Here is a 15,758-nt window from a genome sequence, read left to right as displayed (position 1 = left end):
ATTGACACATCGCTCTATGTTCGTTTCTGGTGGACAACATGAGTCCATATTTGCACGTGTTGTGAAACAGTCACCACAGTAAGTGGTCAACAACGGGCGCCACACATCGTTACACATTTTTCTTTCCTTATGAGAAATTTGGAGATCTACTCTTAGCAACTTCCAAATATACAGTACCGTATTGTTAACTCTGGTCACCACGCTGAACATGCCATCCCCAGGCCTTATTTTTTAACTGGAGATTTGTATGTTTGGCAGTCACAGTTTCATTACAGCGATGTGGCAGATTAGGACCGGCAGAGAGCGAGGTAGGGGCGCCTGGGTGGCTCAGTCGGTTAAGCCTCTGCCTTCGGCTCAGGTCATGATCCCAGGGTCCTGGGATCGAGTCCCGTGTCAGGCTGCCTGCTCAGCGGGGAGTCTGCTTCTCCCTCTGCCGCTCCCCTCCCCCCCCCCCGCTTCTGCTGTCAAATAAATAAATAAAATCTTTAAAAAACAAAACAAAACAAAAAACCCAAAAAACAAAAAGAGTGAGGCAGCGGGAGAGACCTGGGGGGGCCCCCATTTGAAGCTTCTCGTGCTGTCCCTGTGGAGTCCCTGGGACACCCTACCTTTCTGGCTCGTGATGTGTGACGTGTGACAGGAGCCACAGAGAAGCACCAGCCAGGGGCGTGATATAGGCATGAATCATTGGCTGTGCAACTAAACTCCGGTTCTAGCCAGAGCTCCCTCCCCGGAGGTCCGGCTGGTAGCACGAATCTCGAAGCCCCAGCCGCTTGTCCCTGTCCTGAGTCAGCTCGGTAGCACGTGTTACCAGGACACACCGTGAATTAACAGAGACACGCTCGTCACTTGGGAGACCCCAGGGCTTTAGAGGCTACCTCCCAGAAACTGGGGACAAAATGGACCAACTTCTTTATTCTTGATCTCACAGAAGTCTTCGATCTGCACCTCTGGCCTCTCCCTTGTGTTGCCCTGTAGTCTTTCAGCAGCAAGTGAAGGGAACAGGCTCAAACTCCAAGGGAGCAAAAAGCAGTATTACCACCCCCGCAGGGCTTGGTGGGCATGGAGGGGAAGGACTTGAGCTCAGGGAGCCGCAGGGTCCAGAGCCCCGGGGATGCTGTCCAACACAGCCACTCTTTCTCCTGTCCACCTTCTCTGTGGTCACTTCCCAGGCCTCTTATCCCCTCTGAGAAGCCACCAGGGCCACTGGCAAGCCAGAGAGAGAGGGAGGGAGAGAAAGGGGGATGGGGAGGGCTTCCTAATATGCCTGTGATAAAACTATCTCTTGGTGGCCACACGAGTCACCTGCCTCTGCCTGAGCCACCCCCTTTCACCCTGTGACCAGTCTTGGCCACGTGCTTCCCGGAGCTGGGGAACAGTGCATTAAGGCACATTGGACCCCAGTCTCTGAGAACTGGGGAGAGGGGTCCCCAAAGGCAAATTGGAACATGAGAGGGTCTTGCTGCAGGCCAGGGTAGGCAGAGGAACCCCAAGACCCCCTTCCTCCACGAAGCACCCAGGCCTTGACCAAGTACCCTCTTTTCTTCAGACCAAGGTGGTAGCCCTCAATGGAAAGCCCGTGGGGGCCCAGTACCTGCCCAGCTACCTGTCTCTCAGCAGCTGGTACTCCCCCAGCCAGTGCTATCTGCAGCTGCAGCCGCCTTCCCGCCCCCTGCAGGTAAGGCTTTCAGGTGTGCCCCCCCCCCCCCCCGCCCTTCCCTGGCAGGATGGGCCCAGAAAGCCAGAAAGCCATGAGCACGCACCTGAGCGGGGGAGGGATCTGCTCCTCCCCCAGCGGGGCTGATGCTGGTACTGAAGCCGGAGCCCCCATCCCTCCAGCACGGTGGGGCGGTGGGGGGGGGGGGGCGGTTCCTCGGGATGAATGCCTGTCATGTAATTATAGTGAACATTTAGGCTGTGGCCCTGGGGTTTACTCTGATAAACCTGGCCCTCGGGGTGCTGTCGCTTGCTCCCAGGCCTGAGGCGGGACCCCTGTGGTTGGCCCAGCTTCCCGCCGTCTGCAGGCTGGCACTTGCTGGGCGCAGGCACCAGGGTTCCCCAGCTGACGCTTGCACACCCAGTACCGAGATGAGACAGCCCCAGAGCTGGGTCTTGTGTTCCTTCTTCCCGGTCTGTTCTTCAACAATCACGCTTAAGTAAGATGCGCGGAGATGCGTGTGGAGATAGGGAGCTGTAAGCATGGAGTAGAAAGTGCAGAGAGTTCCTCTGGACCCCCTCTCCTCTGCGTGCAGTGTCCCTGAAGATTAGCAGCTTGCCTTCAGGTGGCACTCCTGTTACGGTTGATGAGCCAGTGTCCACGTGTCCTTGTTGACTAAAGTCTGCAGGGTACGTTAGGGGCCTCTCCTGGCACTGCAGATTCCGTGGGTTTGGACAAACATATAACGACACGCATCCAGCATTATAGTATCGTACAGAATGGTTTCACTGCCCTAAAAATCCTCTGAATTCCCCCCCCACCTGTTCATTCATCCCTCCATCCCCACTAACCCCTGGCAACCACCGATCTTTTCACTGTCTTTATCCTTCTGCCTTTTCCAGAATGTCATATCTTGTTGGGAGAAGTGAAAACCCCTGGGGTTGTTTGGATCGGAGGCACAGTTTCAATAGACATGCACAAAGGAAGTCAAGTCACGAGATTTATTTACAGATCACAGAGTGGGGTGGGTGGGTGCCCAGTGAGCTGGGTCACCTCCATTCCAGGTCACAAGCGAGCAGGAGACAACAGGGCAGCAAGTACCTGTGACTCCTAAGGTGGTTGAGGAGGAGGTCACTAACATTTTGGGGGTCAGTGCTAAGTGGTTATTTTATTTTAAAGGTTTTATGTATTTGTTTGTCAGAGAGAGTGAGTGCATAAGCAGGCAGAGGGAGAAGCAGACTCCCTGCGGAGCAGGGAGCCCAATGCAGGGCTCTATCCCAGGACCTTGGAATCACGACCTGAGCTGAAGGCAGATGCTTAACTGACTGAGCCACCCAGGCATCCTGCTAAGTGGTAATTTTAAAAAGACATGTGAGGAAAAGTGAACAGAAACTTGTGGCCAGAATCCTAAGCTCAGGTCCTCATCCCAGTATCCAGACTCAAGGTGTGAGCAGCTTGTCAGGGCATTGAATGCCCAGGTAGCAACTCAAAATAGCTGTTTTCCCATCCCACGTATAGAGTCGTCCCCCCTTATCCGTGGGGATACATCCCTGCCTCCCCAGTGGCTGCCTCCCCAGTGGCTGACCGAAACTGCGCATAGTACCAAACCCTACTTACACGTTCTTTCCTATACATACATACCTATGACACAGATTGACTTATAAATTAGGCATAGTAAGAGATTACCAACAATAATTCATAATAAAATAGAACCACCGTAATAATATGCTGTAATAAGAGCCACGTGAGTGTGGTTTCTCTCTCTCAAAATACACTGTACTGTGCCCACCCGGCTTATGATCACAAGGTGGTGGAATGTCTACATGAGGGGATGAAGTAAGGGGAATGACGCAGGCGTTGTGACGTGGCGTTAGGCTGCTTCCAGACCCCCGTGGATGGCAGGTAACCGAAACCACGGATAAGGGGACTGCTGTAGTTGGAACCGTACGGCACTTAGCTTTTTCACATTGCTTCTTTCACTTAACAACATGCATCGAAGGTTCCGCCTTGTCTTTCCGTCATATGGTGTGGACGAATGGTGGTTTGTTTACCCTCTCATCTCTTGGAGGATAGATGTATAATAAAGCACCCTGTTAACTCCCTTAGCTAGAGGCTCCCCGACATTGCTCCCAGGCCTCACCGTAAGCGTCTGGCACTCCCTTTCTGAGAGCCGCGGCCCGGACCCGAGGCGGCCAGGGATGCAGCTCAGAGGAATCCTGGCACCGGGGCTGCCCGTTTCGGGGGCTTAGCGGCCCTCTGCAGGGGTTATGAGAATGAGAAAGTCAGACGAGATTGTGCCTGGCTTGGCTGGACACACTGTTCTTGTTGTAATTAATGGTATTCAAGCGGCAGCGTGTTGTGGGGATGCTGGCCTTGGCTGCCATCCCACAGGGGCGGGAAGGAGCCCTGTGTCCCCAGCCGCCAGTACTGCAGTTCCTATTAGGCAGGGACTTGGTTGGGCCACTCGGACTTTCCTCTTGGAGGGACATCTCCATCCTGCCCGAGTCAGGCCAGCAGGCTCCATTCCCCCCCCCCCCCCCCCGCAACTATCACCGAGGGGCCCTGGGCGCAACCTCAGGGCATTGAGATAAGCGTGGCTGTGCTGGGTCCAGCCTGGGCTCTGTGTCAGGCTCCTTTCCCCTTCGTCCAGCTCCGAGGCGCATGTAGAGGGGCGCTGCTCTGTGAATGGGGGCTGGCAAGCCAGTCTTTTAGGATTGCTGTGATATCATGGGGTTCGTTCGTGAAGAGGGGAAAGGTTTTGCTCTTTTCTTTTTTCCAACATCTGAAACGCAAGGGGACTTTTGTTTATAGGTGTCTTTTTATAAGGTGAATATTTACAAACTTAGAGATCATAAAAAACGGTATAACCATGTGCCTTTCACTTAGATTTATGAATTAACATTTTGCCTCTATCCATCGATCCTCCCACTCAACCGGCTCACTTGTCCACCTACCCACCCACCCACCCAGCCACCCACCCAGCCATCCACCCACCCACCCACCCACCCAGCCATCCATCCATCCATCTACTCCTTTAGACTTTTTTTTTTTTTTTTGCGGCAACATTGGAAAATAAGTTACAGATATCATGATGCTTCACTCTTAAATACTTGATCATAACATGTCCTAAAAATAAGGACATTCTTCAGCATGATCTCAAGGCTCTTATCACATCTAAGAAAATTATGTTAACTCAAGATATTGTTTAATTCACAGGCAGTATTCCGATTTTCAAAGATGTCCCCAAGATGTAACTTATGTCTTGCGTGTGAACACCCATGCACGTGTGCATAATCTCATGCACACATGTGTAAGCATGCAACCACGTGCTTGTGTGCATGCCTGTGTGTGCATGCCTGCATTTCATTCAGGATCAGTTTACGTGTTGCATTTGGCTCTTCTGTGTCCATAGTTGCTCTTGATCTGAAACAGTCTCTGCCTCTGCCTTTTCATTGCCATGACGTTTGTGAAGAATTCAGGCCCGTGGTCTTGTAGATGATCCCACATTCTGAATTAGAATCAGGCAGAATTGCTACGTATGTGCTACTCTTTGGGGCCCTGGCAAGAGGCACAGATTGAGGGGCGCCTGGGTGGCTCAGTCGTTCAGTGTCTGTGTTCGGCTCAGGTCATGATCCCAGGGTCCTGGGATCGAGCCCCGCATCGGGCTCCCGTCTCCCACCCGCCCTGCTTGTGTTCCCTCTCTCGCTGTGTCTCTCTCTGTCAAATAAATAAATAAAATCTTTGAAAAAAAAAAAGGCACAGATTGAGGACACCCCCCTGTTGCTGGAGCTGATCTTATCCTTGGGTTGGGTCTGATTCCTGCCAGCAAGTCTTTCCCCTTGCGGGGGAGGCTGCTGAATAATCGGGGTGCCACAGTGTCCTTACCCCCAGCAACCTCCCCTCCGGTGCCTTTAGCATCCCTTGCTGTAACCCCTTATCGCCAGGGGGGCTGCGTGATGGCGGTTCTGAAATCTGTCATTCCTTCTGGGTTTATTAGCTGGTGTTCATCCGTACAAAGAAAGAACTCTCCATCTCTCCTCCCTACGGTTATTTTTGTTGCTGTGTAGCGGTTCAGAGTATGTTACAGACTTAAGGACTTAAAAAAAATTGCTCAGTATGTTATAATCTGTTATCATACTTTTTTTATTTTAAATTTTGGAATAATTATCGGTTTTCAGACGAGGTGCTCAGACAGTGCAGGGAGATCCTGCATATCCTACTTTCGGCTTCCCCTGCTGATGTTAAGTTTTAGAAAATTGTTCGTCTTTTTGCTATTGAGTTGTTAGAGTTTTTTATGTGTTCTGGACCCTAGACCCTTACCAGATGTGTGACCAGGGATGCTCAGGGTCTGGGGTTTTTATGGGGGCGGGCAGTCACATAGCCCTGGCTGACCACCTGCATAGCTGACCTCAGTCCCAGCCCCTCCAGAGGTCAAGCTGATAGGGTGTGACCCAGCCCTCATAAATCATATTTTCAGTATCGGGTATGGCTTGAGGTCTCGGGTAAACAAAGATACTTACCAGGCAGGACATTTCAGAGGCTTAGAGATCCCCTTTCGGCGGCTGGGGGACAAAGGCCAGACTTCTCTTTGGGCTAAGTTTACTTCTTTTTTTAAAAATTTTATTTATTTATTTATTTATTTTAAAGATTTTATTTATTTATTCATGAGAGACAGACAGCGAGGCAGAGGGAGAAGCAGGCTCCCAAGGAGCAGGGAGCCTGATGCGGGACTTGATTCCAGGACCCTGGGATCATGACCTGAGCCGAAGGCAGACGCTTAACCATCTGAGCCACCCAGGCGCCCCCAAGTTCACTTCTTTACTGCACCTCACCCCATCGAGAGCTTCCACACTGATTAGTACGCTCGATCCAACCACAGCCCCACTCGCAGAGCCGCAGCTGAGGCTGCCACGGGGACATGGCCACTGCCATGATGCCCCATTCTCAGCCCTGAGGCCAGTGCCCCTGCCCAGCCATGTCCTGGCCTCCCTGTGGCCCCAGAGCAGCCGTCTGCCCCGGGGTGGGCTGTGGCGTTGGTGCCAGGCCCTGGGGTGCCAGGCAAGGCTCCCCATGCTGCATGTCTCCCCCAGGTCGGAGAGGAAGCCCATTTCCCCGTGAAGTCCACGTGTCCCTGCAACTTCACCCTGTACTACGAGGTGGCTGCACGGGGCAACATCGTGCTCTCGGGCCAGCAACCCGCCCCCCTCACCCGCCAGAGAAGCAGGCGAGCAGCCCCAGGGACACCCATTCGCTTAATGCACCTTTCGGAGACAGGTGAGCCAGGCCACTGACCGGAGTTCCTTGTTCCTTCTGAACCACTGAGACTGGGGTGAGTCACCCCGGAAAGGAGGGGGAAGCGGGGCTCAGCCCGGAGGGGGTGCCTGCCTCGGGGCGGAGGGCATGTGTCTCAGGCAAGATGGGGCTCGGGCCAGGGGGCGGGCAGTGACCAGCTGCTGGAGATGGCAAGGTCCTTTCCAGGCTGTCCTCACTGCCTGTCTGCAGGGGGACAGGGGTACGCTGGCCCCCACCGGGCTGTGTTGCCACCTGCCAGCCCAGATCCCCTCCTCCTCCCCCCTCTCCCTGACTCCATGTGCTTCTCACGAGACCCACCACCTCCCCTGGGTCTTCCTTAGCCTCCTCCTGCCTCATAGCCCTTCTGCCTCAAGCAGGATCCCCACACTGGGCGGGGGGGCGGGGGGACACTTGAAGGCAGGCCGTTTGTGGTGGGGCCCTCCTGTGCACGGCAGGGTGTGGGGCAGCATCCCCGGCCTCCATCCATTCGGTGCTGGCAGCAACCTATCCACGCACAGTGTGACAACCTAAGAAGTCTCCAGATACTGCCAGTGTCCCTAAGGGGAAAAGTCACCTGTAGGTGAGAATCAAAGATAGGCAGGCAGACAGACAGACAGACAGACAGGGTCCCTCTCATGGGAGGGCAGAGTTTCCCACCCTGCGCCCTACTAACGTTTGGGGCTGGATCATTCTCCCTTTGCTCTGTAGGGTGCTGCGCAGCATTCCCGGCCCCACCCACTAGATGCACTCCCAAGTCGTGACAACCAAAAATGTCCCCTGGGGGGCAGCATCGTGCTGGCTGAGAACTGCTGGCCGGCATAGTGCTTTGGGAATCCTACCCCCGCATCCTTTTGGGCTTCCCTTCCCTTCTAGGTGAAGTAACAGGGGATGTGACTATCTATGGATCACTTGCCTGGGGCCAGCACCTCCCCCTGCGGTGCCCCATGTCACCCCCAGGGCAGCCTGGGGCATTGGTGGTCCCGTTGTGGGCTGCTGGGTTCTCATGCCTCTCCCCACCTTTGACTTGTCCTAGAGCCCCCTCCTGCCCCAGCAGCCGAGGTCAACGTGTGTGTGACCTCCCTCCGGCTGGCCGTGAGCCCCAGCATGGTCCCCCTGGGCCGCCTGCTTGTCTTCTATGTCAGGGAGAATGGTGAAGGGGTTGCCGACAGCCTCCAGTTTGCTGTTGAGACCTTCTTTGAAAACCAGGTAGAACATGGGGTGCCAGTCAGGGGAGCGGGGGAGGGGTGGACAGGCAAGCGCCGTCCGGGGTGTCTGTGTCCGGGTGGGCTGCACACAGCTGCCACTGGACTTGCAGAGGGTGTCACAGGCAGGACCGTAAGGGCCGCCTTGCTTTTAGGAATAATAGCAACATAAATTGGACTTTTATGCTCCTCCAAAAGTCCCCCGGAGGGGGATTGCATTAACCCCACCCAGGGAAAGAGGTCCACTGTTCTCTGTCCCCACTGGGTTCCAGACCTAAGAGGACACAGCTCCTGTCCCCAGCAGCGGGTTCAACCTTCTGCCCCACCCCGTCCCTGCATCCCTTGAAACGGGCTGCCACATGCCCTCAGCCGGTGCCTGTCTCCCCACCCCTGTCCTCCTCTCTCGTCCTCCGCACAGAATGTTCCAGCCGTCCCGGCCTCGTTCCTGTCACTCTGCCTCCCGCCCTTGTCTCGCCTGGGCAGCAAGGCCAGGGTCCCCCACTGAGCTGGCGAGGACCAACTCTCGTTGGCAGGTGGAGAGGGTGGGTGGGTCAGTCGGGAGAGGTTGGCCAAGCTCCCGATTTCTCCGCTGTGTTTGGGTCCAGGTTTCACTGATGTATTCGGCAAACGAGACCCAGCCCGGGGACGTTGTTGACCTGCGGGTCAGGGCTGCGAGGGGCAGCTGCGTGTGTGTCACTGCGGTGGACAAGAGCGTCTACCTGCTCAGGTCTGGGTTCCAGCTGACTCCAGCCCAGGTGCGTGGGGGCCCTCGGGCGCCAGGGTCCAGCACCTCCACGGGGGGCTCTTGTTTTCCAGTAAGTGAAGGGCCCCATGTGAGTCTAGATTCTTTCTCTCACTGGTGAACGCAGTCCTGATGGTTGCTTTGGTGAGTTGAAAGATCTTGGGGTCAAATTCATCAGACTCTTGCAATATGACATTGTCCAGGTCCTGCCTCTCAGCCCCTCTGCCCATCTTTAGAAGGGGCTGATGACACAATGCCCATCTGCCAAGATGGTCTCCAAGTGATATTCATGAAAGGAGGTGGAAATAGGAGCATGCCAGACCCCCGAGAGCCAGTTTGGGTTGACAAGAAACCTCCAGTAGACTGGTCCCTGTTCCCCTTTGCCTGTAGGTTTTCCGGGAATTGGAAGATTATGATGTTTCTGATGCCTTCGGGGCGTCCCGGGAGGATGGGTCCTTCTGGTGGGCTGGACTGGCGGCCCGACGACGCCGGCGCTCCTCCATCTTCCCGTGGCCCTGGGGCATCACCAAGGACTCCGGGTCTGCCTTCACTGTAAGGACAGGTGGTCTAAGACCCACCGCCCCCTTCCAAGCGCCTCTCACTTTGAAACAGACGATCTCGGGGATACAGAGATGGTCAGGGGGGACGTTTCCAAACTTTTATTGGGGCAGCACTAATTTTTGATTCTCTCCAATGAGAGCTCATAAGTGGAGCCCCCCGATTTGCAAGGCAGACGAGGTGTAGAACGTTATGAGTGTCGACTGATAACTTGAACTTGGGACGGAGCAAAGGCGTCAAGGGTGCTTTGCTGGAAGGAAAACCTTCACCCTCGGAGCAGACAGCCACCCGCCCCAACGTTCGTAGCTCACATCCGTGCTCCTCCTTCCTGGCTGCAGGGGCTGGGGGTCCCAGGGGGTGCAGTAGGTGTGAGCATCATTCTAGATCGTGCCGGGAGCCCACATGAGCATGCTGGCGGTCTCCACTTGAATGCACCGCCCATTTGTGGGTGCTTTTCATCCCAGCTTTAAAATCATTTAAAACGCATCATTTTTCTCCTGTTTTTATTATGGAAGACTTTCAGACATACAGAAAAAGTTGAACAAATTAACAAACACCTATACACCCGCCACCTAGATCCCACAATTAACATTTTGCTACAGTAGCTAAAAAATACATTACGCATCTATATCCGTCTGTATCCGTATTGATACATGTATCTAACATCTGCATTGGAACAGATGACGTTTCAATGACACATTTGTTGAACTCCTGGCAGCTTGAACTCCTGGGCCCTGGCAGCTTTTGGAATTAAGAGGTGATGCCTCTGAGTCCAAGCAACTGACTTTACATTCCTTGTTCCCAAAGCAGAGCGGGGCTTCCCTACAATCGAGTGGCTCCCAGTATTTTTTTAAAGATTTTATTTATTTATTTGAGACAGAGCGATAGAGAGTGAGCACAAATGGGGGGAAGGGCAGAGGCAGAGGGAGAAGCAGACTCCCCGCTGAGCAGGGAGCCAGAAGTGGGACTCGATCCCAGGACCCTGAGATCATGACCTGAGCTGAAGGCAGAGGCTTACCCGACTGAGCCACCCAGGCGCCCCGCTCCCAGTATTTAACACAGTGATGAAAGTAGTAACAGTCACAATTGCAGTCATCTGTCTCAGGCATGGTGCCAACTGATTTTTTGTGTGTGAAATTCACAATTAGCAGAATTAACAGCAAAATGAACCATTTTATTAATTTATTTATTTGACAGGGAGAGACACAGCAAGAGAGGGAACACAAGAAGGGGAAGCGGGAGAGGGAGAAGCAGGCTTCCCGCAGAGCAGGGAGCCCGATGCGGGGCTTGATCCCAGGACCCCGGGGTCATGACCTGAACCAAAGGCAGATGCTTAACTGACCGAGCCATCCAGGCACCCCAAAATAAACCATTTTAAAGTGGACAGTTGGGTGGCATTTAGGACACTCAGTGTTGTGCAACAGCACGTCTGTCTAATTCCAGAACATTTTCATGACCTCAAAAGGAAACCCCGTCCCCACAAGCGGTCACTCCCTACTCCCCCGCAACCTTCCCCCCCCTCCCACCCCGGCAACCATGAATCTGCTTTCTGTCTCTATGGATTTTCCTGTTCGGGATGTTTCACATAAACGGAGTCACACATGTGGCTCTTTGTCCTGAGCCGCAGATGCGCTGGCCTCCCTACCGCTTGGCCCTGCATGGTCACTGGGTCCCATGATCCCCTCAGCCTGTGTCACCAAGCCAAGAGCAGAAGACTGACTCCCCCAGAGCCACGATGCAACGGTGATGTCGGGCTGGTAGCCCCAAAGTGGTGGAACTGTTGGGGCCATCACCTCCTCTTGCCCACTGGGGTTCCGGGCATTGTCTATTGCTTAGGAAACGGGCCTGGTGGTGATGACCGACCTGGTGAGCCTGAACCACCGACAGGATGGCGGCCTATACACGGATGAGGCTGTCCCTGCCTTCCAGCCCCACACGGGAAGCCTGGTGGCGGCGGGCTCCTCCAGACAAACCCCCAGGTAATTGCCGCCTCGAGCAGGGTTGTCTGACCTCATCCTGTGGACATTAGGGGCTGGATCATTCTCTGTGGTGGGGCTGTCCATGAGCAGCGGGTGCTGAGCGGCATCGCTGGCCTCCACCCACCTGATGCCAATAGCACCCCTTTCCCCTGGTTGTTACAACCAAAAATGTCTTCAGATATTGCCCAGTGTCCCCCGGGGGCAAAGTCACTACTGACCTAGTGGGTTAGGGAACCGACCACTTCAGTCCCCCCTCCTCAGTTCCTGGCCGCACCTGAGTGTGTGGGGGGCTGGGGGTGCAGAGGGAGGAAGGTGCATCAGGAGCAGAGCTCCCTGGGACAGAGGGTTTGGGGTGGGGAGGGAAGCTGGGGTTTGACTCTCCCTCTCCCAGGGACTGTACTTAGAAAATTCTGTTACCTCTTTCCTCCACCTGTTCCTTCCTCTTCCTTCTCTCTCTTCCCTTTCCTCCTTCAATTCTCTGCCTTTTCGAGTTGGACACCGAGTAATGCTTTTCAGTCTCTTATTTTATTTAAAAAATTTTTTTATTGTTATGTTAATCACCATACATTACATCATTAGTTCTTGATGTAGTGTTCCATGATTCATTGTTTGTACATAACACCCAGTGCTCCATGCAGAATGTGCCCTCTTTAATACCCATCACCAGGCTAACCCATCCCCCCACCCCCTCCCCTCTAGAACCCTCAGTTTGTTTTTCAGAGTCCATCGTCTCTCATGGTTCGTCTCCCCCTCCGACTTACTACCCTTCATTCTTCCCCTCCTGCTATCTTCTTCTTTTTCTTTTTTCTTAATATATCTTGCATTATTTGTTTCAGAAGTACAGATCTGTGATTCAACAGTCTTACACAATTCACAGCGCTCACCATAGCACATACCCTCCTCAATGTCTATCACCCAGCCACCCCATCCCTCCCACCCCCCACCACTCCAGCAACCCTCAGTTTGTTTCCTGAGATTAAGAATTCCTCATATCAGTGAGGTCGTATGATACATGTCTTTCTCTGACTTATTTCACTCAGCATAACACCCTCCGGTTCCATCCACTTCGTTGCAAATGGCAAGATCTCATTCCTTTTGATGGCTGCATAATATTCCATTGTGTATATATACCACCTCTTCTTTATCCATTCATCTGTCGATGGACATCTTGGCTCTTTCCACAGTTTGGCTATTGTGGACATTGCTGCTATAAACATTGGGGTGCACGTACCCCTTCGGATCCCTACATTTGTATCCTTGTGGCAAATACCCAGTAGTGCAATTGCTGGTAGCTCTATTTTCAACTGTTTGAGGAACCTCCATACTGTTTTCCAGAGTGGTTGCACCAGCTTGCATTCCCACCAACAGTGTAGGAGGGTTCCCCTTTCTCCACATCCCCGCCAGCATCTGTCGTTTCCTGACTTGTTAATTTTAGCCATTCTGACGGGTGGTTTTGATTTGGATTTCCCTGATGCCGAGCGATGTTGAGCACTTTTTCATGTGCCTGTTGGCCATTTGGATGTCTTCTTTGGAAAAATGTCTGTTCATGTCTTCTGCCCATTTCTTGATTGGATTATTTGTTCTTTGGGTGTTGAGTTTGATAAGTTCTTTATAGATTTTGGATACTAGCCCTTTATCTGATATGTCATTTGCAAATCTTTTCTCCCATTCTGTCGGTTGTCTTTTGGTTTTGTGGACTGTTTCTTTTGCTGTGCAAAAGCTTTTTATCTTGATGAAATCCCAATAGTTCATTTTTGCCCTTGCTTCCCTTGCCTTTGGCGATGTTTCTAGGAAGAAGTTGCTGCGGCTGAGGTCGAAGAGGTTGCTACCTGTGTTCTCCTTTAGGATTTGGATGGACTCCTGTCTCACGTTTAGGTCTTTCAACCATTTGGAGTCTATTTTTGTGTGTGGTGTAAGGAAATGGTCCAGTTTCATTCTTCTGCATGTGGCTGTCCAATTTTCCCAACACCATTGGTTGAAGAGACTGTCTTTTTTCCATTGGACATTCTTTCCTGCTTTGTCAAAGATGAGTTGACCGTAGAGTTGAGGGTCCATTTCTGGGCTCTCGATTCTGTTCCATTGATCTATGTGTCTGTTTTTGTGCCAGTACCATACTGTCTTGATGATGACAGCTTTGTAATAGAGCTGGAAGTCCGGAATTGTGATGCCGCCAGCTTTGCTTTTCTTTTTCAATATTCCTCTGGCTATTCGGGGTCTCTTCTGGTTCCATACAAATTTTAGGATTATTTGTTCCATTTCTTTGAAAAAAGTGGATGGTATTTTGATGGGGATTGCATTGAATGTGTAGATTGCTCTAGGTAGCATTGACATCTTCACAATGTTTGTTCTTCCAATCCATGAGCATGGGACGTTTTTCCATTTCTTTGTGTCTTCTTCAGTTTCTTTCATGAGTATTTTATAGTTTTCTGGGTACAGATCCTTTGCCTCTTTGGTTAAATTTATTCCTAGGTATCTTATGGTTTTGGGTGCAATTGTAAATGGGATCGACTCCTTAATTTCTCTCTCTTCTGTCTTGTTGTTGGTGTATAGGAATGCCACTGATTTCTGTGCATTGATTTTATATCCTGCTACTTGACTGAATTCCTGTATGAGTTCTAGCAGTTTTGGGGTGGAGTCTTTTGGGTTTTCCACATACAGTATCATATCATCTGCAAAGAGTGAGAGTTTGACTTCCTCTTTGCCGATTTGGATGCCTTTGATTTCTTTTTGTTGTCTGATTGCTGTGGCTAGGACTTCTAATACTATGTTGAATAGCAGTGGTGATAGCGGACATCCCTGCCGTGTTCCTCAGTCTCTTATTTTAATTCGACACATTTAAGCCTTTTGAAGGTTATGAATTTCCCTCACAATGCTGCTCTGGCAGCTCCCGGGTCGTGCTGTGAAGCGTTTCCATTGTTGCTTGGTTCCAAACGGGTGCTAGCTTTCTGAGCTGTGACTTACCCAGAAGTGGACATGTTTTAAACTTTCAAAGTGATATTTTAAATTATTTTTTCATCTGTTTTATAAATTTGTATCAAACATGCATTATGGCTGGTGAATGTGGTTTGTCTGTTATCCATTGTCTGGTTCTTCCTTTGAAGGCTTTTTGTGTGGCCACCTTTTTGTAAAGGCTTGTGTCTTCTTGAAAAGAAGATCCCAGCCCCCATCAATTCGGTACAAGGCTCTCTATGCATACTTTAGGTCAAGCCTCTTGATGGGGATGCCCAAATCCTCCATATTCTTGCTCACTTCTTGTTTGTCCGTCTGTTTGCTAACTTATCGATGACTGAGGGAGACAGGTTCACATCTCTCCCCTAGATTTGTGGCTTTCTCCCTGGAGTCCTGGAAAACTTTGTTTCCCAGGAGGTGGTGTTTTTCTCCTCTCTCCTGTCTCCCCTCCCTTCTCTCCCACCCCCTTGTTCTGCTGCCTCTCTTACTCCCTTCTCAAGCCCAGCTCTCAGCCAGCTAGCTGGGGAAGGGGGAGTGTTCGGAAGACCGTGGCTCTCCACTCTTTCTGGCTTTAGGGCTGGCATGAGGGAGGCAGGCCTTGGCTTTACTCCCTCCTGCCCACTCCTCCAAGAGGGACTCAGAACCAAGGGGCTGGGGCTGGGGTCTGTGTGGTCAGTAGTGCCTCAGGATCTGGTCCCTCTGGAGACCTTCAAGGTGGGCCCCACACTCCTCAACCCTTGTGCTGAGCCAGAAGTGGCCCAGGGGACCTTCCGCCCTGGCAGGCCTGTCCACAAAAGCCCTCTCCATCTTTCACACCCTCTGTCTAGATTGAGATTCCTGGATACTTTGTTCTCCTGGGTTCTTCCTGCCTGGGCTGCACACTTAGCTGGGGTGTGGCAGGCCCCTGAGGGTCCTAGTTTCTAAACTCCAAATCATGGCATGGGCAGACCAGGCTCCCCATTGGGTACTTTGGAGGCATACGGGGGCATTGCTACCATGTGATTGGGTGAGGGCCTCCACCCACCAGACACCGCCTCGGGGGCCCTGACCCTCTCATGTGCAGGAACCTCAAGAGCTTGGCCTGGAGTGGGTATGAAAGTAATTTTCTGAAACCCCAAACCACGAAGGCAATTGTAAATCCCAGATCCCAGTGCAGAGAGAGGCATAAGACATGCCTTTAAAAGGAAGTGTCCCTGCCTTTTTATAATTGGCTCACACATCCATATCCTGAGGACAAGATCTTTTTCTTAACCATATGCAGTGGTTAAAGTTTTTTCAAGCAGTGTGAAAGTTTTTGTAATTAAATGTAAGTCTCTCTCCAGCCTCTACACCCTCCGTTCCCTTGTTTAGAGGCAACCATGGTCAATAATTTCTTCGAT

The 15,758-nt window shown here is 52.1% G+C and overlaps 1 protein-coding gene across 5 annotated transcripts in view; it reads left to right on the top strand.

Annotated features, from left to right (window-relative positions):
* CPAMD8 (C3 and PZP like alpha-2-macroglobulin domain containing 8) overlaps positions 1 to 15,758 on the top strand; it is a 77,891-nt gene that overhangs the window by 21,826 nt on the left and 40,307 nt on the right. For 4 of the 5 annotated variants that reach the window (XR_003518501.2, XM_027586583.2, XM_027586582.2 and 1 more), the window contains 6 exons: positions 1,550 to 1,678; positions 6,748 to 6,931; positions 7,983 to 8,155; positions 8,757 to 8,906; positions 9,284 to 9,445; positions 11,288 to 11,430. Coding sequence is in view for 4 of the 5 variants with exons in the window: in XM_027586583.2 (XP_027442384.2) it covers positions 1,550 to 1,678; positions 6,748 to 6,931; positions 7,983 to 8,155; positions 8,757 to 8,906; positions 9,284 to 9,445; positions 11,288 to 11,430 (941 nt within the window). In the remaining variant the exon portion in view is untranslated. The remainder of the gene's footprint in view (positions 1 to 1,549; positions 1,679 to 6,747; positions 6,932 to 7,982; positions 8,156 to 8,756; positions 8,907 to 9,283; positions 9,446 to 11,287; positions 11,431 to 15,758) is intronic. The other variant, XM_027586584.2, reaches the window with a different exon arrangement.

This window comes from Zalophus californianus, chromosome 1 (assembly GCF_009762305.2).
Source record: "Zalophus californianus isolate mZalCal1 chromosome 1, mZalCal1.pri.v2, whole genome shotgun sequence".
In the NCBI taxonomy this organism is placed as follows: Eukaryota; Metazoa; Chordata; class Mammalia; order Carnivora; family Otariidae; genus Zalophus; species Zalophus californianus.
Note: the sequence above shows the minus strand (reverse complement) of the source record. Positions and strands in the feature narration are given on the sequence as shown.